Genomic DNA, 24,618 nt, shown 5'->3' on the forward strand with positions numbered 1-24,618 from the left:
ATCCTGGGAGAGTAGGTCCTTCGACGATCTGGCTTCATTTGTCTGAGATATAGCCTCCCGAAAATGTTAATTTAGACATCATGAAAATACTGGTTTTTTCTGCACGCTATATCTCGACTATTGATGGGCCGATCTGGGCGTGGCATGTCTCTTCGTGATCGGGAGAGTCCTGCCAACCGATTGGCATCAGAAAAAAGGACATCGAGCTCATCACGATTTTCGCAAAAAATCATGATGTAACCATCATTGAATTTGTCAAAAATCGGCCTCATTTTCGTGGTCGAGATTTTGATGCCATTCGACAGGCTGGATCCTCGCGGTCCTGAGAGAGTGGGTCCTTCGCCGATCTGGCCCTATTTGCCTGAGATATAGCCTTCCGAAGAAGTGGATTTGCATTTCATGCAAATACTGGTTTGTTCTGCAGGCTATATCTCGGCTACACAGCGGCCGATCTGGGCGTGGCATGTCTTTTCGTGATCGGGAGAGTCCTGCCAACCGATTGGCATCAGAAAAAAGGACATCGAGCTCATCACGATTTTCGCAAAAAATCATGATGTAACCATCATTGAATTTGTCAAAAATCGGCCTCATTTTCGTGGTCGAGATTTTGATGCCATTCGACAGGCTGGATCCCCACGATCCTGGGAGAGTAGGTCCTTCGACGATCTGGCTTCATTTGTCTGAGATATAGCCTCCCGAAAATGTTAATTTAGACATCATGAAAATACTGGTTTTTTCTGCACGCTATATCTCGACTATTGATGGGCCGATCTGGGCGTGGCATGTCTTTTCGTGATCGGGAGAGTCCTGCCAACCGATTGGCATCAGAAAAAAGGACATCGAGCTCATCACGATTTTCGCAAAAAATCATGATGTAACCATCATTGAATTTGTCAAAAATCGGCCTCATTTTCGTGGTCGAGATTTTGATGCCATTCGACAGGCTGGATCCTCGCGGTCCTGAGAGAGTGGGTCCTTCGCCGATCTGGCCCTATTTGCCTGAGATATAGCCTTCCGAAGAAGTGGATTTGCATTTCATTTCATGCAAATACTGGTTTGTTCTGCAGGCTATATCTCGGCTACACAGCGGCCGATCTGGGCGTGGCATGTCTCTTCGTGATCGGGAGAGTCCTGCCAACCGATTGGCATCAGAAAAAAGGACATCGAGCTCATCACGATTTTCGCAAAAAATCATGATGTAACCATCATTGAATTTGTCAAAAATCGGCCTCATTTTCGTGGTCGAGATTTTGATGCCATTCGACAGGCTGGATCCCCACGATCCTGGGAGAGTAGGTCCTTCGACGATCTGGCTTCATTTGTCTGAGATATAGCCTCCCGAAAATGTTAATTTAGACATCATGAAAATACTGGTTTTTTCTGCACGCTATATCTCGACTATTGATGGGCCGATCTGGGCGTGGCATGTCTTTTCGTGATCGGGAGAGTCCTGCCAACCGATTGGCATCAGAAAAAAGGACATCGAGCTCATCACGATTTTCGCAAAAAATCATGATGTAACCATCATTGAATTTGTCAAAAATCGGCCTCATTTTCGTGGTCGAGATTTTGATGCCATTCGACAGGCTGGATCCCCACGATCCTGGGAGAGTAGGTCCTTCGCCGATCTGGCCCTATTTGCCTGAGATATAGCCTTCCGAAGAAGTGGATTTGCATTTCATTTCATGCAAATACTGGTTTGTTCTGCAGGCTATATCTCGGCTACACAGCGGCCGATCTGGGCGTGGCATGTCTCTTCGTGATCGGGAGAGTCCTGCCAACCGATTGGCATCAGAAAAAAGGACATCGAGCTCATCACGATTTTCGCAAAAAATCATGATGGTTACATCATTGAATTTGTCAAAAATCGGCCTCATTTTCGTGGTCGAGATTTTGATGCCATTCGACAGGCTGGATCCCCACGATCCTGGGAGAGTAGGTCCTTCGACGATCTGGCTTCATTTGTCTGAGATATAGCCTCCCGAAAATGTTAATTTAGACATCATGAAAATACTGGTTTTTTCTGCACGCTATATCTCGACTATTGATGGGCCGATCTGGGCGTGGCATGTCTCTTCGTGATCGGGAGAGTCCTGCCAACCGATTGGCATCAGAAAAAAGGACATCGAGCTCATCACGATTTTCGCAAAAAATCATGATGTAACCATCATTGAATTTGTCAAAAATCGGCCCCATTTTCGTAGCCGAGATTTTGATGCCGACCGACAGGCTGGATCCTCGCGGTCCTGTGAGAGTGGGTCCTTCGCCGATCTGGCCCTATTTGCCTGAGATATAGCCTTCCGAAGAAGTGGATTTGCATTTCATTTCATGCAAATACTGGTTTGTTCTGCAGGCTATATCTCGGCTACACAGCGGCCGATCTGGGCGTGGCATGTCTTTTCGTGATCGTGAGAGTCCTGCCAACCGATTGGCATCAGAAAAAAGGACATCGAGCTCATCACGATTTTCGCAAAAAATCATGATGATCATTGAATTTGTCAAAAATCGGCCTCATTTTCGTGGTCGAGATTTTGATGCCATTCGACAGGCTGGATCCTCGCGGTCCTGAGAGAGTGGGTCCTTCGCCGATCTGGCCCTATTTGCCTGAGATATAGCCTTCCGAAGAAGTGGATTTGCATTTCATTTCATGCAAATACTGGTTTGTTCTGCAGGCTATATCTCGGCTACACAGCGGCCGATCTGGGCGTGGCATGTCTTTTCGTGATCGTGAGAGTCCTGCCAACCGATTGGCATCAGAAAAAAGGACATCGAGCTCATCACGATTTTCGCAAAAAATCATGATGTAACCATCATTGAATTTGTCAAAAATCGGCCCCATTTTCGTAGCCGAGATTTTGATGCCGACCGACAGGCTGGATCCTCGCGGTCCTGTGAGAGTGGGTCCTTCGCCGATCTGGCCCTATTTGCCTGAGATATAGCCTCCCGAAAATGTTAATTTAGACGTCATGAAAATACTGGTTTTTTCTGCACGCTATATCTCGACTATTGATGGGCCGATTTGGGCGTGGCATGTCTCTTCGTGATCGGGAGAGTCCTGCCAACCGATTGGCATCAGAAAAAAGGACATCGAGCTCATCACGATTTTCGCAAAAAATCATGATGGTTACATCATTGAATTTGTCAAAAATCGGCCTCATTTTCGTGGTCGAGATTTTGATGCCATTCGACAGGCTGGATCCCCACGATCCTGGGAGAGTAGGTCCTTCGCCGATCTGGCCCTATTTGCCTGAGATATAGCCTTCCGAAGAAGTGGATTTGCATTTCATGCAAATACTGGTTTGTTCTGCAGGCTATATCTCGGCTACACAGCGGCCGATCTGGGCGTGGCATGTCTCTTCGTGATCGGGAGAGTCCTGCCAACCGATTGGCATCAGAAAAAAGGACATCGAGCTCATCACGATTTTCGCAAAAAATCATGATGGTTACATCATTGAATTTGTCAAAAATCGGCCTCATTTTCGTGGTCGAGATTTTGATGCCATTCGACAGGCTGGATCCCCACGATCCTGGGAGAGTAGGTCCTTCGCCGATCTGGCCCTATTTGCCTGAGATATAGCCTTCCGAAGAAGTGGATTTGCATTTCATGCAAATACTGGTTTGTTCTGCAGGCTATATCTCGGCTACACAGCGGCCGATCTGGGCGTGGCATGTCTCTTCGTGATCGGGAGAGTCCTGCCAACCGATTGGCATCAGAAAAAAGGACATCGAGCTCATCACGATTTTCGCAAAAAATCATGATGGTTACATCATTGAATTTGTCAAAAATCGGCCTCATTTTCGTGGTCGAGATTTTGATGCCATTCGACAGGCTGGATCCCCACGATCCTGGGAGAGTAGGTCCTTCGACGATCTGGCTTCATTTGTCTGAGATATAGCCTCCCGAAAATGTTAATTTAGACATCATGAAAATACTGGTTTTTTCTGCACGCTATATCTCGACTATTGATGGGCCGATCTGGGCGTGGCATGTCTCTTCGTGATCGGGAGAGTCCTGCCAACCGATTGGCATCAGAAAAAAGGACATCGAGCTCATCACGATTTTCGCAAAAAATCATGATGTAACCATCATTGAATTTGTCAAAAATCGGCCTCATTTTCGTGGTCGAGATTTTGATGCCATTCGACAGGCTGGATCCCCACGATCCTGGGAGAGTAGGTCCTTCGCCGATCTGGCCCTATTTGCCTGAGATATAGCCTTCCGAAGAAGTGGATTTGCATTTCATTTCATGCAAATACTGGTTTGTTCTGCAGGCTATATCTCGGCTACACAGCGGCCGATCTGGGCGTGGCATGTCTCTTCGTGATCGGGAGAGTCCTGCCAACCGATTGGCATCAGAAAAAAGGACATCGAGCTCATCACGATTTTCGCAAAAAATCATGATGGTTACATCATTGAATTTGTCAAAAATCGGCCTCATTTTCGTGGTCGAGATTTTGATGCCATTCGACAGGCTGGATCCCCACGATCCTGGGAGAGTAGGTCCTTCGACGATCTGGCTTCATTTGTCTGAGATATAGCCTCCCGAAAATGTTAATTTAGACATCATGAAAATACTGGTTTTTTCTGCACGCTATATCTCGACTATTGATGGGCCGATCTGGGCGTGGCATGTCTCTTCGTGATCGGGAGAGTCCTGCCAACCGATTGGCATCAGAAAAAAGGACATCGAGCTCATCACGATTTTCGCAAAAAATCATGATGTAACCATCATTGAATTTGTCAAAAATCGGCCTCATTTTCGTGGTCGAGATTTTGATGCCATTCGACAGGCTGGATCCTCGCGGTCCTGAGAGAGTGGGTCCTTCGCCGATCTGGCCCTATTTGCCTGAGATATAGCCTTCCGAAGAAGTGGATTTGCATTTCATGCAAATACTGGTTTGTTCTGCAGGCTATATCTCGGCTACACAGCGGCCGATCTGGGCGTGGCATGTCTTTTCGTGATCGGGAGAGTCCTGCCAACCGATTGGCATCAGAAAAAAGGACATCGAGCTCATCACGATTTTCGCAAAAAATCATGATGTAACCATCATTGAATTTGTCAAAAATCGGCCTCATTTTCGTGGTCGAGATTTTGATGCCATTCGACAGGCTGGATCCTCGCGGTCCTGAGAGAGTGGGTCCTTCGCCGATCTGGCCCTATTTGCCTGAGATATAGCCTTCCGAAGAAGTGGATTTGCATTTCATGCAAATACTGGTTTGTTCTGCAGGCTATATCTCGGCTACACAGCGGCCGATCTGGGCGTGGCATGTCTTTTCGTGATCGGGAGAGTCCTGCCAACCGATTGGCATCAGAAAAAAGGACATCGAGCTCATCACGATTTTCGCAAAAAATCATGATGTAACCATCATTGAATTTGTCAAAAATCGGCCTCATTTTCGTGGTCGAGATTTTGATGCCATTCGACAGGCTGGATCCCCACGATCCTGGGAGAGTAGGTCCTTCGACGATCTGGCTTCATTTGTCTGAGATATAGCCTCCCGAAAATGTTAATTTAGACATCATGAAAATACTGGTTTTTTCTGCACGCTATATCTCGACTATTGATGGGCCGATCTGGGCGTGGCATGTCTTTTCGTGATCGGGAGAGTCCTGCCAACCGATTGGCATCAGAAAAAAGGACATCGAGCTCATCACGATTTTCGCAAAAAATCATGATGTAACCATCATTGAATTTGTCAAAAATCGGCCTCATTTTCGTGGTCGAGATTTTGATGCCATTCGACAGGCTGGATCCTCGCGGTCCTGAGAGAGTGGGTCCTTCGCCGATCTGGCCCTATTTGCCTGAGATATAGCCTTCCGAAGAAGTGGATTTGCATTTCATTTCATGCAAATACTGGTTTGTTCTGCAGGCTATATCTCGGCTACACAGCGGCCGATCTGGGCGTGGCATGTCTTTTCGTGATCGGGAGAGTCCTGCCAACCGATTGGCATCAGAAAAAAGGACATCGAGCTCATCACGATTTTCGCAAAAAATCATGATGGTTACATCATTGAATTTGTCAAAAATCGGCCTCATTTTCGTGGTCGAGATTTTGATGCCATTCGACAGGCTGGATCCTCGTGGTCCTGGGAGAGTAGGTCCTTCGCCGATCTGGCCCTATTTGCCTGAGATATAGCCTTCCGAAGAAGTGGATTTGCATTTCATTTCATGCAAATACTGGTTTGTTCTGCAGGCTATATCTCGGCTACACAGCGGCCGATCTGGGCGTGGCATGTCTTTTCGTGATCGGGAGAGTCCTGCCAACCGATTGGCATCAGAAAAAAGGACATCGAGCTCATCACGATTTTCGCAAAAAATCATGATGTAACCATCATTGAATTTGTCAAAAATCGGCCTCATTTTCGTGGTCGAGATTTTGATGCCATTCGACAGGCTGGATCCTCGCGGTCCTGAGAGAGTGGGTCCTTCGCCGATCTGGCCCTATTTGCCTGAGATATAGCCTTCCGAAGAAGTGCATTTGCATTTCATTTCATGCAAATACTGGTTTGTTCTGCAGGCTATATCTCGGCTACACAGCGGCCGATCTGGGCGTGGCATGTCTTTTCGTGATCGGGAGAGTCCTGCCAACCGATTGGCATCAGAAAAAAGGACATCGAGCTCATCACGATTTTCGCAAAAAATCATGATGGTTACATCATTGAATTTGTCAAAAATCGGCCTCATTTTCGTAGGCGAGATTATGATGCCGACCGACAGGCTGGATCCCTAGGATCCTGGGAGAGTAGGTCCTTCGCCGATCTGGCCCTATTTGCCTGAGATATAGCCTTCCGAAGAAGTGCATTTGCATTTCATTTCATGCAAATACTGGTTTGTTCTGCAGGCTATATCTCGGCTACACAGCGGCCGATCTGGGCGTGGCATGTCTTTTCGTGATCGGGAGAGTCCTGCCAACCGATTGGCATCAGAAAAAAGGACATCGAGCTCATCACGATTTTCGCAAAAAATCATGATGGTTACATCATTGAATTTGTCAAAAATCGGCCTCATTTTCGTGGTCGAGATTTTGATGCCATTCGACAGGCTGGATCCTCGTGGTCCTGAGAGAGTGGGTCCTTCGCCGATCTGGCCCTATTTGCCTGAGATATAGCCTTCCGAAGAAGTGCATTTGCATTTCATTTCATGCAAATACTGGTTTGTTCTGCAGGCTATATCTCGGCTACACAGCGGCCGATCTGGGCGTGGCATGTCTTTTCGTGATCGGGAGAGTCCTGCCAACCGATTGGCATCAGAAAAAAGGACATCGAGCTCATCACGATTTTCGCAAAAAATCATGATGGTTACATCATTGAATTTGTCAAAAATCGGCCTCATTTTCGTGGTCGAGATTTTGATGCCATTCGACAGGCTGGATCCCCACGATCCTGGGAGAGTAGGTCCTTCGCCGATCTGGCCCTATTTGCCTGAGATATAGCCTTCCGAAGAAGTGGATTTGCATTTCATTTCATGCAAATACTGGTTTGTTCTGCAGGCTATATCTCGGCTACACAGCGGCCGATCTGGGCGTGGCATGTCTTTTCGTGATCGGGAGAGTCCTGCCAACCGATTGGCATCAGAAAAAAGGACATCGAGCTCATCACGATTTTCGCAAAAAATCATGATGGTTACATCATTGAATTTGTCAAAAATCGGCCTCATTTTCGTGGTCGAGATTTTGATGCCATTCGACAGGCTGGATCCCCACGATCCTGGGAGAGTAGGTCCTTCGACGATCTGGCCTCATTTGTCTGAGATATAGCCTCCCGAAAATGTTAATTTAGACATCATGAAAATACTGGTTTTTTCTGCACGCTATATCTCGACTATTGATGGGCCGATTTGGGCGTGGCATGTCTCTTCGTGATCGGGAGAGTCCTGCCAACCGATTGGCATCAGAAAAAAGGACATCGAGCTCATCACGATTTTCGCAAAAAATCATGATGGTTACATCATTGAATTTGTCAAAAATCGGCCTCATTTTCGTGGTCGAGATTTTGATGCCATTCGACAGGCTGGATCCCCACGATCCTGGGAGAGTAGGTCCTTCGACGATCTGGCCTCATTTGTCTGAGATATAGCCTCCCGAAAATGTTAATTTAGACATCATGAAAATACTGGTTTTTTCTGCACGCTATATCTCGACTATTGATGGGCCGATTTGGGCGTGGCATGTCTCTTCGTGATCGGGAGAGTCCTGCCAACCGATTGGCATCAGAAAAAAGGACATCGAGCTCATCACGATTTTCGCAAAAAATCATGATGGTTACATCATTGAATTTGTCAAAAATCGGCCTCATTTTCGTGGTCGAGATTTTGATGCCATTCGACAGGCTGGATCCCCACGATCCTGGGAGAGTAGGTCCTTCGCCGATCTGGCCCTATTTGCCTGAGATATAGCCTTCCGAAGAAGTGGATTTGCATTTCATTTCATGCAAATACTGGTTTGTTCTGCAGGCTATATCTCGGCTACACAGCGGCCGATCTGGGCGTGGCATGTCTCTTCGTGATCGGGAGAGTCCTGCCAACCGATTGGCATCAGAAAAAAGGACATCGAGCTCATCACGATTTTCGCAAAAAATTATGATGGTTACATCATTGAATTTGTCAAAAATCGGCCTCATTTTCGTGGTCGAGATTTTGATGCCATTCGACAGGCTGGATCCTCGCGGTCCTGAGAGAGTGGGTCCTTCGCCGATCTGGCCCTATTTGCCTGAGATATAGCCTTCCGAAGAAGTGGATTTGCATTTCATGCAAATACTGGTTTGTTCTGCAGGCTATATCTCGGCTACACAGCGGCCGATCTGGGCGTGGCATGTCTCTTCGTGATCGGGAGAGTCCTGCCAACCGATTGGCATCAGAAAAAAGGACATCGAGCTCATCACGATTTTCGCAAAAAATCATGATGTAACCATCATTGAATTTGTCAAAAATCGGCCTCATTTTCGTGGTCGAGATTTTGATGCCATTCGACAGGCTGGATCCCCACGATCCTAAGAGAGTAGGTCCTTCGCCAATCTGGCCCCATTTGTCTGAGATATAGCCTTCCGAAAATGTTAATTTACACATCATGAAAATATTTAATCCGCTATATCTCCGCCATATCTTGTCCGATCTGGGAGTGCCAAAACTCATCGTAATCGGAAGAGTGTCCTTGATCGCTTGCAACCACTTTGGCTTCAAGGACAACCAGGATATTGCCATTTACGTTTTTAATTTTCAGCTTGATCGCTTTAGGTACACCAATTCTAGTCCGATTTGAAAAATTTTAGTTTTCCCTTTGCGACTAGACGTACAATCCTCCGATGTCCTTTTTCTCCTGAGTGAGGACCGTCACGTGGCAATTCTAAGCCATTGGGTCAGCCTAAAATTATGCCTGAAAAGTTAAAAAAATTTATCACAAAAGTATGCCATACATATAAAAAACATGTTTTTGTTTGGTTTTCTTTATTTTCGTGGCGATCTGGGCGTGTCATGCCCTTTCAGTTATCGGACATCTATAGGATATCAAGCTATTTGTAGCTTGTAATTAAATCAGAAACAAAATATTAATTATATTATATATATTAGCACAATCACAATGGATTCTCCACGGCCGAGTTTTAATGAGGATGTGGGAGACGGCCGCTCGCTGGGCAACATTCGGACCCTAGAATGGAGGCACTTGGAGGTAAATGAACTGTGCAAATACGGGGCGAGTATTTCAAGCTATCTGCTCGTACATTGCAGGCAAAGTGCCGGGCGCTCCAAATGGAAGGCTGCGTGTGGCATTACATGAGGCGTTTGGCCGCCAACAATGCGGCTCAGTTTATTATGGTCATAGAATTTTTGATGATGGTTCACATTATACTGCTGCTGACCCTGGTCAAGGTGAGGATCCATTGGCGGTCTGCACTGGATCTGAAAAGACGATATTCTATGATTTCAGAATGTACGGTTTTATGCATTGATTCCTTACCTGTTGGTAATTGTTCTGACGCCACTGGTCATGATGGTTTGCCTAAAGGATAACCTCGAACGCAACTACTACGTCTTCAACATGATAGCCAGCTGGGTGATGGTTTTTCTGCTAATAATTACGGGTAGGAAATTGATTCAGTTCTTCGTTAGATATATGATCTGTGCTCCACTCAGACACCTTTATGCTAATTTCTCATGGCGACTACAAACCGCTGCTGGCCTGCTACGATCACGTTGTCCTGGTTGCTGTTTACTTTTATCTGCCGATTGCGTTCTTAGAGAAAGGCAGGCCCTATATCCTGGGACTGACCGCATCCCTGGTGTACTTTTGTTGCTCGTACAGGCGGTTGGGCAAGTTCAGTGCTGACCTCCTGTGCTATGCGATTTATCTCCTTTACCAGAATCTCGTAATGTCTTTCTTTTTCACGATGAGAGTATTCCAAGTACGACGCATTATTCTCAGTCGCCATCAGTTGGTCTACGAAGGCATTGTGCTCAAGGTGGTTATGAAGAACGAAAAAGCCCTACTGGAGTCCATTATGCCTGCCAAAGTGGCGCATACACTGCAGGAGGATATCTGCATGCGGATCGAGGATGAACGGCTGGGTAAAAAGATCCCGAAATTGCGGTACTTTAAGGACTCCCTTCCCTTACCTTCTCTTACTGATGATCCTTCCCTGATGATCCGCCTGCAGCAAACTCTTTGTGGAACCCCACCCGGATGTGTCCATACTGGTAGCCGACATGGTGCACTACACGAACCTGACCAACACCTTGGATGTGCAGAGTCTGGTCGAGATCCTGCATGAGCTGTTTGTCAAGTACGATCTGGCCGCCAAGCGGAACAACGCGCTACGGATCAAGTTCCTCGGGGATGCTTACATTTGTGTCTCCGGCATTCCCGTATACAACCCCGACCACGCCAGGTGCTGCGTGGACCAGGCCCTCGACATGATCAGCATTACTCAGGAGGTCCGCGAGCAACGAAAGCTGGACATCGACATGCGCATCGGTGTGCACTCGGGCGAAGTGTTCGCTGGGGTCATTGGCCACATCAAGTGGCATTACGACATCTGGTCGAAGGACGTGGATATCACCAACCGCCTTGAAATGTGGGGTGAGCCGGGCAAGGTACACATCTCCAATCGCACACTCAACCTGCTGAACGACGAGTACGTATACGAGGACGGCACGGACAACGCCAAGAACGACCGCATATTGCAGAAGGCGGAGGTCACCACGTATTTGGTCAGTAGTCGACATTCCGACTTTACAGACCCCGACGATCAGGAGCAGGATTCAAGTGATGTCTCGCTTACTTCGTTCCGTATGAGCTTTAGCAATATCTACGAGGATGTTGAGATGATGACCCAGAAAACGATAGTAAACGAGGTGGAACACATGCCGGTCGGACAGTGAGAAAACACACCTACACTCCTTATCCCCTTTTTTTTGTATTAAAGATACCTCCCGTAGACGCATCCACATCTGGCGAGCACCCAAAAGTAACGGAGAGGACCTCAGCGAGGATCAACTGTTCAATTCCCAGATCTCCCTTTGTTTGCTGCACTTTCACAGCTCGAGCAGGGAATGCGCCTTTATGAAAATGCCAGACCTGCTGATGAAGTACAATCTAGTCGTTGTGCTTATCGCTGCAGTGGTGATCACCGTCATGAATGCTACAGTGCCTTTGTATGCAGACTTAACTGAGAGACCTGATTCGTTCCCATATAATCATCCACATTTGCAGGTCCATGGACTTCAAAGAGCTGTTTGTGATACTAATTGTGCTTGTGCTCATCTGCTTGACCGCCGGCTATAAGAAGTTGTGGGTCCAGTACCATCTGCTGACGCCCATGAGGCAGCCTTCCTTCTTCCTGAACCGTTGGCTCATCCGGGTGTCAGAGCATATCGAACAGCAGTCGATATTTGTCGGCATACCACTCTCCGCATTTGTCATTCTTCTTGTATACATAATCTCCTCGAACGGCGTGGTACGCATCGGCAACCTCCTCCACTCGCATTGATTTAACTGGTGGTCAAAGCTAATCTCACTCCCTTTCACAGCTATCGTGCAACAGGGCCGAGTTTGAGTTTGAGTTAATCGAGTCGGATCTGGCCGACGAGGATCCTCAGATGATGTGCTTCCATCCTTGGGTAGTTACTCAATCGGTGATCATTGTGCTCAGCCTGCTGTTCTACTTCGGTGCCATGGCGCTGGCCTTCAAGATGGGCCTGGGTCTGCTCATCCTCAGCTGCCACCTGTTCACCATCCACGCCCACTACGGATTCGCTTTCGAGCGATCGGAGACCACAAATATGAACCTGAAGGCGGAATGGGCCCACACCTGGTATCTGATTGCCTACTTTATAGCCCTCTCGATCAAGCAGCGTCACTCCACCTATATCTACAAGGCGACCTTTTTGTAAGCATCCACATCCACCGTTTCCAATACAATACAAAATACAATTGCCTACCTTCTTTGCAGCATCCGAGAGCGCTACGAGGAGAAGCGAAAGCAGACAGAGGACACAACAAAGTCCATAAAGATCATTATGGCCAACATGTTGCCCTCGCATGTAGCCAACACCTTCCTTGAGCGACGACGCAACGACCAGCTTTTCTACGAGAACTTTAAGAATGTGGCCGTGATGTTCGCCTCCATCGAGAACTACGAGGCTGACCGGGCTGGCATCCGAGTGCTGCACGAGTTCATCTGCTACTTTGACGAGCTGCTGGTGAACTTTGGCCACAAATACAAGATCGAGAAGATCAAAGTGATGGGCTGGACGTACTTGGCTGCCTGTGGTCTCGAAGTGGATCATTATACCGACTTCTCGATCAATATTCCTGTCAAAAAAGAGAATACTTCGGAGCCGATGAATAGATCAAGTAGGCACTTCCATCTTCTTACCATAGCAAGCTCTTGAATAGTTAATATCCGCAGATAGTGTACGCTTCGAAACGGCAACAGCATCAGAGGGCTTTGAAAGTAACGTATTTTTGGACGACGCCGTTGTGGTCATGACCGAATTTGCCGTTAATCTGTTGCGCATCATGAACCAAATCCAGGTGGCGGATATCTTCTACGAGCTCGATCTGCCGAAAAGCTCTCGGGGGTTCCTAAAAATCGGTAAGATCTGTCCCCCTCCCACCTTTTGGAAGTACCCAGATTTCTTACCGCAGTCTCACATCGCCGTAGGCATCGCTCATGGGCCTGTAATGGCTGGAGTTGTGGGCCTCTCGAAGCCGCACTATGACATATGGGGCAACACCGTTAACATGGCATCCCGCTTGACAAGCAGCGGACTACCGGGCGCTATCCAGGTGGCCGAGGCCACTGCCCAGGTGCTGCGTCGCTTCAACATCAGGTGCGCCTATCGGGGGCAACGTTGGCTGAAAGGCTTGGGCAACTATCCCACATATCTGGTGGACCTGGATGACTCCCTGAAGTTTCAGCACAATAAAGACGAGCCCGAGACGTCCTCAGATAGCACTGAAGAGACAGTTACGGTCGATTATCTGTAAAATGTGGACGATGTCCCAGAAGGGGAGTAGGAGAAGGAGCCAACCGATCCTGCACCTCTCACTTAGTATTAATATAGATTTATTAAGAATATATAACACACATAGATATTCATATAAGCAAATGTTCTATATGAGGTTAAATACGTTCGATTTGAGCACTCGCAGACGTCTTTTCACAACTGGTAATCTGTGTATAAGTATGTGGATAGCTTTCCATTACACATAGTCACATTAAATATATATTGATACTAGGGGGTAAAACATGCATCTCAACGAAAATAAACAGCATGAATCGTTAACAGAGCACCACATCGTATCAGGTTTCCATTTCGTTTGGGTTTTGTGCACAGTTTTGAGCATAAATATAAGCATAGCAGCTGGTTTGGGGTGTGTGTAGCAGTGTAGTAGCAGTGCCTTACTCATTGGCAGAGCCGGAGCTCAGCAGAGCTGTGTCCTCGGGTATGGGCTTACGCCTGTACGACGGCTCCGTGGCCAGGTAGACCACAAGAGCACCAAATACCACATACAGGACTCCGATTACATTGGCCAGGATACCAGCAGGTGGCAAGGTGGAGTACGGTGGAGAAGTGCTGCAGATAGAGGGAATACTTTAGACATTGTCAGAAAATCACAAATCAAAGATCCACTCACATTGCAAAGATTGCCTTCTCGGTGAGGCCCATGACGGCGCTTGCAATGGCCAGGACGAAACCAAACAGACCAAAGTAGATGTGCAGCGGCATCATGGCAATCTTGTAGTTCTCCCTTATCCCCGGAGCGAGGAATGCCACGAACCCGGCCACGTACTGCAGCGAGAAGATGATCACAGCGGAGAGACCCAGCCATGAGTGCAGCGAGTACAGGTTGGGTATGGGCGGGCTGTTCAGGTTATGCGAATCGAAGACCGTCTTCAGGGCAATGACTGTTAGAACGAAGGCGGCCATATGGATGCCGGCGTGGGTGAGCTTCAGGGTCTTCTTGCGCGTGGTGCGGAAGCCTCGGTACACCAGAATGGCTGAAATGGGAGTGGAGTTTAGTTTGCAGTCTGCTGTCGGCGGTCTGCACCTCTTCCGCTTGCAGCTTGCAGCTCTACTCACAGTTGCCATACAGATAGATGAAGCCAATGGTCATGAACAGCGGATGCCAGTTGAACTCCAGCTTGGGATTGGAGCTTCCACCCAGTCCGCCAAAGTGCTGCCCTATCCAGGTGCCCACCAGCACGATCATCGTCAGGCCGCACAGCTGCGTCAGAACGTACAGCACCTTAAAGTTGATCAGCGCCGGATCCATGTTGGATTTGGTGCCGCCTAGAGGGAGAGGCAGAAAGAGTATTTCTTAAAAATAGAATTCAAAAACTCTATTAACCATATGCCCCCGAGAATTCCGAGCATTCTTTTGCCACACTTTTATGCGATCTTATCATTAAACTCACAAGCACACGCACACATTCCATCCCCTCTATGATTCTTCAAGCTTTTCCATATTCCCAATCAACAACATTTGTTTAGTGGCCATACATTTTTCCCTCCCTTTGCATCTTTAAATTATTCGGTTTTACTTTACAACTGCCTTCTGGCCTATACTTCTGAAGGTGATTAAAACAACCATAAAATCCAGTGCTGATAACCACATTCGTTGATTACAAAGCTGCTGTAGTTGCTACATAATCCATAAAGAATGATTATAGCCCACATGTTGCTTGGAATTGGCGGAATAGTCCCTGCCACATGCTACATGCCACATGCCACATGCCACTTTCCCCGGCAGCCAGACAGACATTCGATCTGGAGCATCATCAGTAGCCATGTGGCTACACGAAACAAAGCCCTTGCTTTGTCGCCAGCAATCTGAGATTCTGATAAATAAATACCCTGAACGAGATCTAGACATTAAAAAAAACACACAGAATTATTGGAACCACTCGGTTCTTACACTTACAATCCCATATCTGGTTGAATTCTCCTAAAAGACTCACGTAAACATTTACGATTGTTTATTTAACAATTATTTATGCTATCGAAGTCAAAATTTGTGTCTGCCAAGACGCCGTAAAGAAAGTAAACTTTCTGTTATCGCGAACGAACGAAAAAACGAACATTCTGTCAAAATATTCATATGTTTTTGTTAGATAGCATCCAGCAGGCTTCCTCCAACGGAATGATATCAAAACGCTCTAAATAGCATCGTGGTTCGAGTATTTTGTATCTTGCATCTTCATAAAACCTGCAAATAAATTAAAAATTCCCCTGGAAATTTGGCGACTGGAAGTGTGTTTAGGAAACACATCTATCTATCTATCTGCCTATCTATCCCTAAAAGAATTGTATCCCCAGACTTCAAATTAACCTTGGTAGTACTACGTTACAATCTTTGGTGCAGTCACCCTCGATAAAGGCCTTTTATCAGATGTTGAACTCTGTCATACTCGTATGCAAATGACAACTCAATCAAAAGTGAGGAAAATTGTTAGATGTAAACTGCCGTAAATTACCCCTAGCTGCCGTATGCGGTATGCTGTATGGGGCAGAGACATTACGTTGCTTCAAAGACACGCGTGTCCCCCAGTTATCCAATAAATTTGAATACGATGCTCCAGATTCGGGCTTGTGTGTTTATCCTTTCGTTCAGAAGTGAAATTAATTGGCATATTAATTAATGATTATGATTGTGATTTATGACGGTTAAGTGGGCGTGCCAGGGCGTCTGTCTGGGCTGATCAGCAAAGCGTTGCAACAGATCGTGCGCAAAATTTGAAAGAAACAATCTACATACTCGTAAAAGATGAAAAGTAAAACCTCTCCGCCGATGACGACTTTGGAAAAGCGTACAAAAAATGTGAAGACAGCAAAAGTAAAATAAATAAAGCGAGTTAAAGAAAAGCAAAGAGATTTATATATGAATATGTATATATAGGTATAGGTATATGTATATCTTATATACTGTGCGAGTACGAGTATGTCTGTTGAAAAACTAAAGTGAAATTCGTGCTCGAGTCGTGCTCATCGTCATGATGATGATGATGATCATCATCGTGGCGGGCGCATGTTGGGAGGTGTGGCAATGGCAATGCAGTTTTTAACGGTCTCTCTCTCTTTATGTGTTTGTCTGTGCGTTTTGTTATAACTTTTACTAAACTAAACTCTTGTGGTTGTTGCTGGCAGTGGCAGTGGCAGTAGCACTGGCAGGTTGTTGATTTTACTTTGCACTAATCAAACTTGCAGCCGAATTGCAAAGCCATTCACTGTCTGCACCTGTCTGCCCCTGACTCTGGTCTGGTCTGGTCTGGTCTGGCCTGCTGCTGGCTGTTGCTGTGTGTGGTTGTTGTACCTTTGCTGGCTGCCAATTCAATGCCTCCAATGGTTGTTGCTGGGCGCACTTGTTCTGCTGCTACTGTGGCCGAGGCTGCCACAGCAGCCACTTCCACAGCAGTCATCTGCTGGGGCGGCTTCTCCGCCACAGCCGCCGCCTTCTCTCCTCCCCCATTCGTCACGGAGATCACTGTAGTGGCTGTCGTTGCAGTGGTCGTCCCGGAGGATGTTAGCTGCTCCTCTGGCGTGGCGGCTACTGGCTCCACTTTGATTTCATTCGCGGGCACCGCCGCCTGCTCTATGTCCGAATCCTTTGACATAGTTGCTGGACTCTGGTGTGGTCGGTGGTTGGCTTGGTGGCTTCTGGTTCGGGGGCACTGATTAATCAATAGTTCACCAAATGGCATGCAACGCTAACGGTTAATTGCCACAAGACACAACACTACAGCAACTCTACAACAACACTACTAAAAAAATACAGCACTATGGTACTACGATACTGGGATCAGCGACACGACCTACGATACGATGCGATACGACGAGTGAGTACAACCGAACGCCTCAACGTGCAATGCGCAAGTGAATTTAAAGTTTTCCATCCGCCAGCCGCCGCCCGCCGGAGCTTAAAAACGGCAGCAAAGCCAACTTCAGCGCGCCGATGTCTGTATACCCTTGAAATTCGACGACTCTACAAAATGGCTTCTTGTTAGACTGTGTTTGCGTGTTTCCAACGACAACTTTATGACATTGTTGTCCGACTTAAATCGGACCTTACTGTACACTCTTAAGGCTCTATTTCGTTGAGAAAAAGCACAGACGGACATTGCTGTGTCGACTATATCAGCCGACTTCCTCCTGGGTACACTTAATGGATTCGGGGATGCTTCATTCCGTGTTGTATACTATGTACCCCCTTCAAGGGTATACACCAAAAGAGCTTTTACTGCCTGGCACGGCAAAATGTGTTGGTGCTATTAAAGCGTAGCTAATTGTTTAGTTTGTACTAGTGCGGATTTAAATGGATATGAAAGGGCGGGGGAGTCCGGGCGAGGGTAGATGAGTGTGAGGGGAAGAACTCTGGTTAGTATGCCACACCAGACCAGATATGGCTGTTCGAAAGGGGGTGAAGGTGGGTGGTGGGCACCTTTTGCATTCCTCTTACTCTATTGATGCCCCGTCCGTCAGTGAGCTGCATTTCAATTGCGACTTTGACTATAATGTTCTATGCATAATAATGTGATATACATCTGAAGTTCCTTCTTTAACACGAGTACCCACACCCTCTCCGCCGGCACTGACTGATTTCTGATGATGGGGCACTTACCCAGGGTGAACAACATGGCGTATGCTTATTACTTTCTTTTCGATTAAGATAATACTGTTGGTGTAAATGTTGAATCTCTTCTTATCTTTTCAGCACTCTATAAAACTTTAAGTTGTCGGAGAACAATGGAAAAATGCAAAATTTTTTCTGCTGCGACACTCTCTACTTGTTGAACGAATTGCGTTCGAATGACTGTCGCTGCCATATGGGAGGAAAAACAGTGAAAATGTCTGCAAAGGCTGCTGCGTGGGCGGCGGCACCCTACACCCTCTGTTGAGCCCGCCCTTCCATGCTGGGTGCCTGCTGTGCCTGCTGGCTGCAAGCCACAATAATGGAGCTTTTCTTTGAAAGCTCAAACATTCAACACTCATGCAAGCGCACACGCAAACGCTTTCTAACAGTAATACAACACACACACACACACAGAGCTACTTGGGAACCACTTGTTGGATATGGAAGATAGCGAAAGACAACGTTCTACTTTCGTACATTTTAATACGTGGATAAGAAATATGTATATGTAGATCAGTACTTACAGTTCAAACTTAGTCAGCGTCCAATATGTACTATACTTTGACTAATTTTGTAAACGTTTTGCTGGACCACACGCGACACACAAATAATCAAAACAACACTAGATGCTGCCAAAAAAAAAAACACACAAAAAAACAAGATTTCGCGACGTCAGCAGCGGCTGCGACAACGTCATGAATTCATTGACCGGCTATTTACCTTATCAAATCAAGTGCAAGGTCAGGTGGCTTTCACTCTCTAAGGGTTTCGAGTTACAAATCGATCCACTCATGGTCTAAATGCTCGCACAAGTTTGCTTTGCTCACTCATTTGGAAAAAAGCGGGACACAGACATACTAGGGCTGGAACGACAGTAAAATTCGAGGGTCAGACAAAGAAATAACATTTCGCCGAAAAATGTAAAAATGAGTTCTCAGTTCAACTAACATTCAAAAGTTTAACAAGATTAAATTAGCATTTCCCAATCTGACTTTTAGTAACATATATTTTCCAGCCCTGATTATACGAGCCAGAATCAATGTGACCCTTCGTTTTTGGTATTTTGTGCAGCACTGATGCCGCTTTAGCATATTTAAGGCTATATCATAAATAGCTGCATATATAAGCATTTAAAAAATGTTCAAAATGATTCCACTCCGATTCCCACTGGGACCATCCTTCATTTCCAGTTTCACCCTATGGTTCCGGTTTTAGCTGTTCTGGCACTTTTTTTCGAACCTAGCTTGTATTGACTCTGAAATTCTGGCAGCATGTGATAGTAAAATATCGCTGCTAACAAAACACACTAACGCCTCTTGGCTAACAGAAATCGCATCGTCTCAACAACAACAAAGCAAAGTGTACAATTTTTGTACGATTTCTCACATAAATAGTTATAAATAAATGCACATATAATGCTCTCCAACCTGCTGGTGACCAAACAAAAGGTGGTCTTCATAATAGGTGAGCCCCAACCAACAAATTAAGTGTGCCAAGTGCATAAGCAGTGCCGCCACATTCCCTTTTCGTTTTCCTCGTTGCAGATGAACTAAATCGGGAGCGCATTGCCCTTAGGTTCATTGACAGCCTGCTGCATGAGCAGGGGCAAGAGGCGGGCACAATCAAAACGCTGCCAATTGGCAATCTGAGGCACGTGTCCAGCTACGAGGCGCTGCTGAATGAGTGCGGCAACAACAACAACAACAACCAGTCTGGAGAAGCCGCGGATTTCAAATCCAGTCCTACCACGGATACGGGGAGCAGCAGCACAAAGGCCGAATACAATATCATACTGCCCACATTGGCGGACCTGCTGTGCTACCAGACACCCGCGTACATCTTCAGCTTCCTCAATAGGCTGCGTCGCTCGGAGCACGTGCGACGTGTGTTCCTCTGGGCCTCGCCCCAGCACTTGCAGCATCACCATGCGCAGTACATCCTCGCCGGCTGCGAGTATCTAGCCGAGTTGATTCTCCGCCTGGAGTCGGAGACTCTGCTATCGCTGATATCGCGCAAGCCCGGCGGCGGGGTGTCCAACAAACGCTACGCGTGCCGGATCACCAAAACAGAGTTTCAAGTGACGCCTCTAGACGGTCCAGCAGCTGTTGGTTCGCCCAAACAGCCATCGCCGGAGGCTGATCAGACAGCAGAGCCGGCCAGCAGCACCTTCAAAATAGAACTGGACGAGGATGAAGTAGTGGCGCGTAACGCTCTCACATTGCCATACGAACGGTGAGCCATCATCGAATTCCGATCTGTCTCTCAACTAAATATGTTGCCATTTCAGCACCAGCGAGCCTGCTGAGGGCAATATAATTTACACACCCGATGCCGATGATGACTTCGATGACGAGGATCCCGATGAGGATCTGTGCATCTAATGTGCGCTCCAGCAGCAAACGGCAGTACAAATAGCCTTGGCTTTAAGTCTATTTAAGTCTAAACCTACTTAACTCATAGAATACCTGCAAGGAAGGAGCAAAGCAAGGTCCGGTCCAGAAATCCGACCCCCAAAACAACAGATGAAGATGGATTATGATTATGATGAACCACTGTTCTGGTGCTGGTTACACAAAATTGTTGCCGAAATACCGATTCACCGACCGATCACTTTAGTACATGTAGAATTGCTCATTTATTTTGGATAACTTGTTGGCGTTGCATATTGATATGTGAATCAAAAAATTGAAGAAACTTTACATGAATACACAGAGCTTACAGAGTTTAATAGCGAGAGTTAATAGTGACGGCCCTATCTTATGACTTAGTTGCGGAATTTGATCTAGCTAAACCTTATTTATATCTCGAATTTTTGGTTGCAAGCTCCCCACTCTGCGAGTGGAATGGATGGGGAAGAGTGTCTCTGTCCTGTTCTGTCCGGTGCGCTGCGGCATATTCACAAAGCAGGCGACGGACGTCGACCTTGTTTCGTCATTAACTTAATCTAATGGCTATTTAATATTGCAAAATGCTCTAAAAAGCAAAAACAAAGGTGGATCTGCACTTGGAAGGGGTTGCTGTTGCTGCTTCCCCCAAGCCGAGTGTCCGAGTCAAGATGGCGATTAGTTTCAAGTTTACACATTTATCACAAACTACGAAAAAAAAACCCTACTGGTGGTGCATTGAGCATAAAAATTGTGTAATTCTTTGAGTTTTGAATCTGAATCTGTAGATTCTTGCACTTTGAGATATACACAGAGACATGAAAAGGTATTTACACTAGAAAATTAATAACAACAAAATGGATTAATGGCAATACAATGGACCTAATAAGAGTAGAGCTTTTCCCTCATTTGAGTAGGGCATCCACGTCGCTCTTGGGATCGGGGGCCAGCGAGCTCCAGGGGGCGTCACTGCACAGTGGCAGCGACAGTTCTGTGCCAGCATCCACCACACAGCTTTCCCTGAGCTGAAAGAATTTACCCACCAGATCGTCAATCCACCTGTGCAGCGGCGGACCGGTGAGTTTTCCGTTGGCCAAGGCCTCCTCGCGCAGGGAGAACTGCTCGTCGTCGGTGTGAAGATGCTGCTGCCACTCCACTGGTAGCTCAAAGTCGTCCGGCAGGGCTATGCCCAGGCCACCGTTCCGCTTCTCCGCCTCTGGGGTCGTCTCCAGGGGCTCACCATTCCCATAGGCCATGGGGGAAATCAGGAACTTGAGCTGCGCGTAGATGGAGCTGCGTCCAATCAGCTTCGCTGTCCATACACCAGGTGTGATGGGATGACTAAGCAGGGTTTTTGAGTGGTTGATTAAATCGGTGGACGAGTCCTCCACATGCAGCTCGTTGAAGTCCTGCAGGCGACCCAGGGGATCGATCCACAGCAGAGTGAGGTTGTACGAGTGTGAGGCAGCCCCGGAGTCCGTCGATCCCTGGTACGTGTAGCTGAGAACCAAGTCACTCTGTGGCCCCAATAGCTTCCCAAAGTTTCGCGCCACCTGCTCTTTCTGGTCGAAGTCCGTGGAGACCTCGAAGTTGCGTAATCTCTTGCTGAACCGAGCATTCCGCGCCAGCTTTCCGTGCTGAACGGGTCGTACTCGCGTCTCCAATTGCACATCCTGCCCGGTGGCTCTCCTGGCACTAAACCGCACTAGGAATCCCTTGTACTGATCCCGGTGGAGGTAGTGCGTGAGCTCCAGTAACTCCAGAGGATCGACCCTGGCCTGACTGCCAGCCAGGCGCATTAGGCTGTCGCCCACAGATCTGACGAGGTCATCCGCAGATCCGTGCACATCCTCGTGATGGTAGAGCGACTGCCAGTACCCATGGAGGTTCAGATATTCGCTGGTATAGGGCCCATACAGCCACTCCTCCAGCTGCAGGAGCACTGCCTGGTTGATAATCGGCTCGAATTTGCGGGCAAAGAACAGCGATTTCTGTTCCGTGGCCAGCAGCCGGGGCCAGTCGTCTGGCATGAAGTCGTTGGGGCTGCAGCCGCACCAGTCAACCACGTGCTTGTACTGGCACTTGCATCCTTGCTTCCGCTTCCAGTTGGTCACGTGGAGGTTGTTGTCCACATACGTGTGGCAGTGGTGGGTGTTCCGCAGGACCGTGTGGAAGAACGATTCCGCTGGGAGCAGCGTGTGTCTGAATAGCTTAAGAAGCGCTTGCAGCAGCTCATCCTCCTTCTTGGGATGCGTCACATAAGCCACAAAGGGCCGCGAGAGGGCCACCCAATCGCTTCCCCCATCCACCTGAATGCCGGCGGGCAGCTTGCGGTCTCCGATCCTCCACATGTGCGTGTCACACTCCACAAAGGTCCTGTCCAGTCCCTGCTTCTGGATGAACTTTTGCGTCTCCCGGCCATGGCCCTTCACAAAGTTCCTGCCCCGATTGGCACTCAAGAAATCGACCAGTTTGTCCAGCGTCTTTACGGGGAAATCGCTCTCGCTTAGGTTTATAACGAAATCCCATTGCCACTTGGACTTGAGCAGATCCTCCATGCACTGGAGCAGCATGGTCAAGAGCGAGGCCCCGCCCCAGATGGTGGAGAAGCGTTTGCGGGCCAGGCGGATGTTGGGGAACTTCTGTTCCAGCTCTAGCAGTTTGCGGTACAGATAATCTTGTCGCTAAAAGAAAACCCCCCAGCCCCAGTCAAATGAATATTTCATAGCAATTCATCCCAGCCTTCAGCTACAACAACAAATGTCCAGCATTAAATTGTGCAAATTGGCAGAATCGTCGAGCGAGCGCACGTTTTAATTGCCGGAATCCGGTCATTGACTTTGAATTCGGACTTACCTCGTCCACATGTATGTAGTAGACATGCTCGGGTGCATACAGGGCTTTCAGCAGTCGATGCACCTGACGCAGCGCCCTGCCATTGATAGTCAGCAGAAATGCAATCCGCACGCGCTTGGCCCCCGTCGGTGGGGTGCTCGCCGCCAGTTGGGCAGTGAATTCTGCAAGAGATTGGGTTCGTTTAGTGTCGAGTCCAGTTAAAAGACCATCACTCGACTGTACTCACTGGCAATGCCCGTTTCGTAGATGTTCATCGCATAGAAGCCTCCGCAGATCTCTCTGGCATTGCCCAGACATTTGATGTTGCAACTGGAGTCCGGCAGCTTGGCGGCCTTGGGCGGAGTATCGAAGCCGCAGAAGCACTCGCGACCATACTGCACACCGGCATAGGGATAGCCGCTCTGCAGGCAAAGCTCCAGGCAGAGATTGGGAGAATTGGAGTTCTTGAAGCTGGTGTAGTAGCCGCCGAGCAGGCGTCGATCCTTCTCGTCGCGATAACAGCCGAGGGACACGTTGGCTGTGTGGTTGCCCGACGGGCAGCTGCTCTTCAGCTGGATGGCATAGAAGCGACCCGCCTGTATGGAACAGGCGATCTGTGCGATATGTTGGCGGCAGTCTTTCGTTTTGGCGCGCTGCAGCGCCGATATTGCTTCCTTGGCTTGGATATCACATTCGGGCTGAAAGCCCAGTTGATTGGCGGTTAGCCTGGCAGGACGGGGGAGGCTCTCTGGCGGCTCCGCTATCACCGGATTCGAGGCCAGATCACGCTGCGAGCGCTGGGCGGCGTCCACGTCCAGTCCGGAGCCGCTGCCACCACCAATGTCCACCGACTTGTAGGCCAGGAACAGTTGGATGCCAAAGATGAGGACTAGGATGATCAAAACCGGCCGATATCGTCGCAGCCAGCGTGCGGACACCGATTGCTCCATGACTACTGAAGTCGCCTCCTGCGGCTGCTGTTGCTCCTCCTTCGCGTGGTGTCGTACAGGTTGTGTGCGTTGCTATTTCTTTGCGTTTGACTGTGGCCACGATGCGGCGGCATGATACACTGCTTATTGCTGGATGTCGGTGCATTTGGATATGTACATTTGACTAATTAATGGCATTTTTCTTTAATAAAAACGCCCCCGCAACCCGCAGTCTTGCAATTTATCGTGTTTTTCCTTCCACTCGCCCACAGCGTGCTGTTAGGCGCAAACTAGCACTGTTAGTCCCCCGAGCGGGTGCTGTTAGACGCAACAACGATAT

General features: G+C 47.8%; 4 protein-coding genes across 10 annotated transcripts; 2 read left to right on the forward strand and 2 right to left on the reverse strand.

Moving 5' to 3' along the window:
• Positions 1 to 9,535: 9,535 nt before the first annotated feature.
• LOC4813884 (adenylyl cyclase X E-like) lies at positions 9,536 to 13,792 on the forward strand. Of its 2 annotated transcripts, none has more exons than XM_001354000.4 (11): positions 9,536 to 9,667; positions 9,727 to 9,867; positions 9,926 to 10,079; positions 10,132 to 10,585; positions 10,653 to 11,372; positions 11,434 to 11,649; positions 11,708 to 11,951; positions 12,025 to 12,383; positions 12,447 to 12,850; positions 12,906 to 13,091; positions 13,161 to 13,792. In XM_001354000.4, the coding sequence occupies exons 1-11, from the start codon at positions 9,578 to 9,580 to the stop codon at positions 13,484 to 13,486; spliced, it is 3,294 nt and encodes a 1,097-aa protein (XP_001354036.2). In that variant the 5' UTR covers positions 9,536 to 9,577; the 3' UTR covers positions 13,487 to 13,792. The 2 variants fall into 2 exon arrangements, with proteins under 2 accessions (XP_001354036.2, XP_015043426.1); XM_015187940.2 differs by having other exon boundaries at positions 10,237 to 10,585.
• LOC4812792 (cytochrome b reductase 1) lies at positions 13,549 to 18,993 on the reverse strand. 6 transcript variants are annotated; one of them, XM_015187943.2, is made up of 6 exons: positions 18,851 to 18,993; positions 18,655 to 18,759; positions 16,814 to 17,157; positions 14,584 to 14,793; positions 14,138 to 14,501; positions 13,549 to 14,076 (listed from the first exon to the last, which is right to left on the reverse strand). In XM_015187943.2, the coding sequence occupies exons 3-6, from the start codon at positions 17,112 to 17,114 to the stop codon at positions 13,902 to 13,904; spliced, it is 1,050 nt and encodes a 349-aa protein (XP_015043429.1). In that variant the 5' UTR covers positions 17,115 to 17,157; positions 18,655 to 18,759; positions 18,851 to 18,993; the 3' UTR covers positions 13,549 to 13,901. The 6 variants fall into 6 exon arrangements, with proteins under 6 accessions (XP_015043429.1, XP_015043428.1, XP_015043427.1 ...); XM_015187942.2 differs by lacking the exon at positions 16,814 to 17,157; XM_015187941.2 differs by having other exon boundaries at positions 18,655 to 18,993.
• Positions 18,994 to 19,425: 432 nt separating this feature from the next.
• Elp5 (Elongator complex protein 5) lies at positions 19,426 to 20,858 on the forward strand. The gene is made up of 3 exons (XM_001354002.4): positions 19,426 to 19,594; positions 19,675 to 20,362; positions 20,418 to 20,858. The coding sequence occupies exons 1-3, from the start codon at positions 19,546 to 19,548 to the stop codon at positions 20,509 to 20,511; spliced, it is 831 nt and encodes a 276-aa protein (XP_001354038.2). The 5' UTR covers positions 19,426 to 19,545; the 3' UTR covers positions 20,512 to 20,858.
• On the reverse strand, positions 20,747 to 24,587 carry oxt (Xylosyltransferase oxt). The gene is made up of 3 exons (XM_001354003.4): positions 23,597 to 24,587; positions 23,371 to 23,531; positions 20,747 to 23,198 (listed from the first exon to the last, which is right to left on the reverse strand). Exons 1-3 carry the CDS (start codon positions 24,297 to 24,299, stop codon positions 21,420 to 21,422), a joined length of 2,643 nt encoding a protein of 880 aa, XP_001354039.1. The 5' UTR covers positions 24,300 to 24,587; the 3' UTR covers positions 20,747 to 21,419.
• Between the last annotated feature and the right edge of the window lie 31 nt (positions 24,588 to 24,618).

Source organism: Drosophila pseudoobscura, chromosome X (assembly GCF_009870125.1).
Source record: "Drosophila pseudoobscura strain MV-25-SWS-2005 chromosome X, UCI_Dpse_MV25, whole genome shotgun sequence".
In the NCBI taxonomy this organism is placed as follows: domain Eukaryota; kingdom Metazoa; phylum Arthropoda; class Insecta; order Diptera; family Drosophilidae; genus Drosophila; species Drosophila pseudoobscura.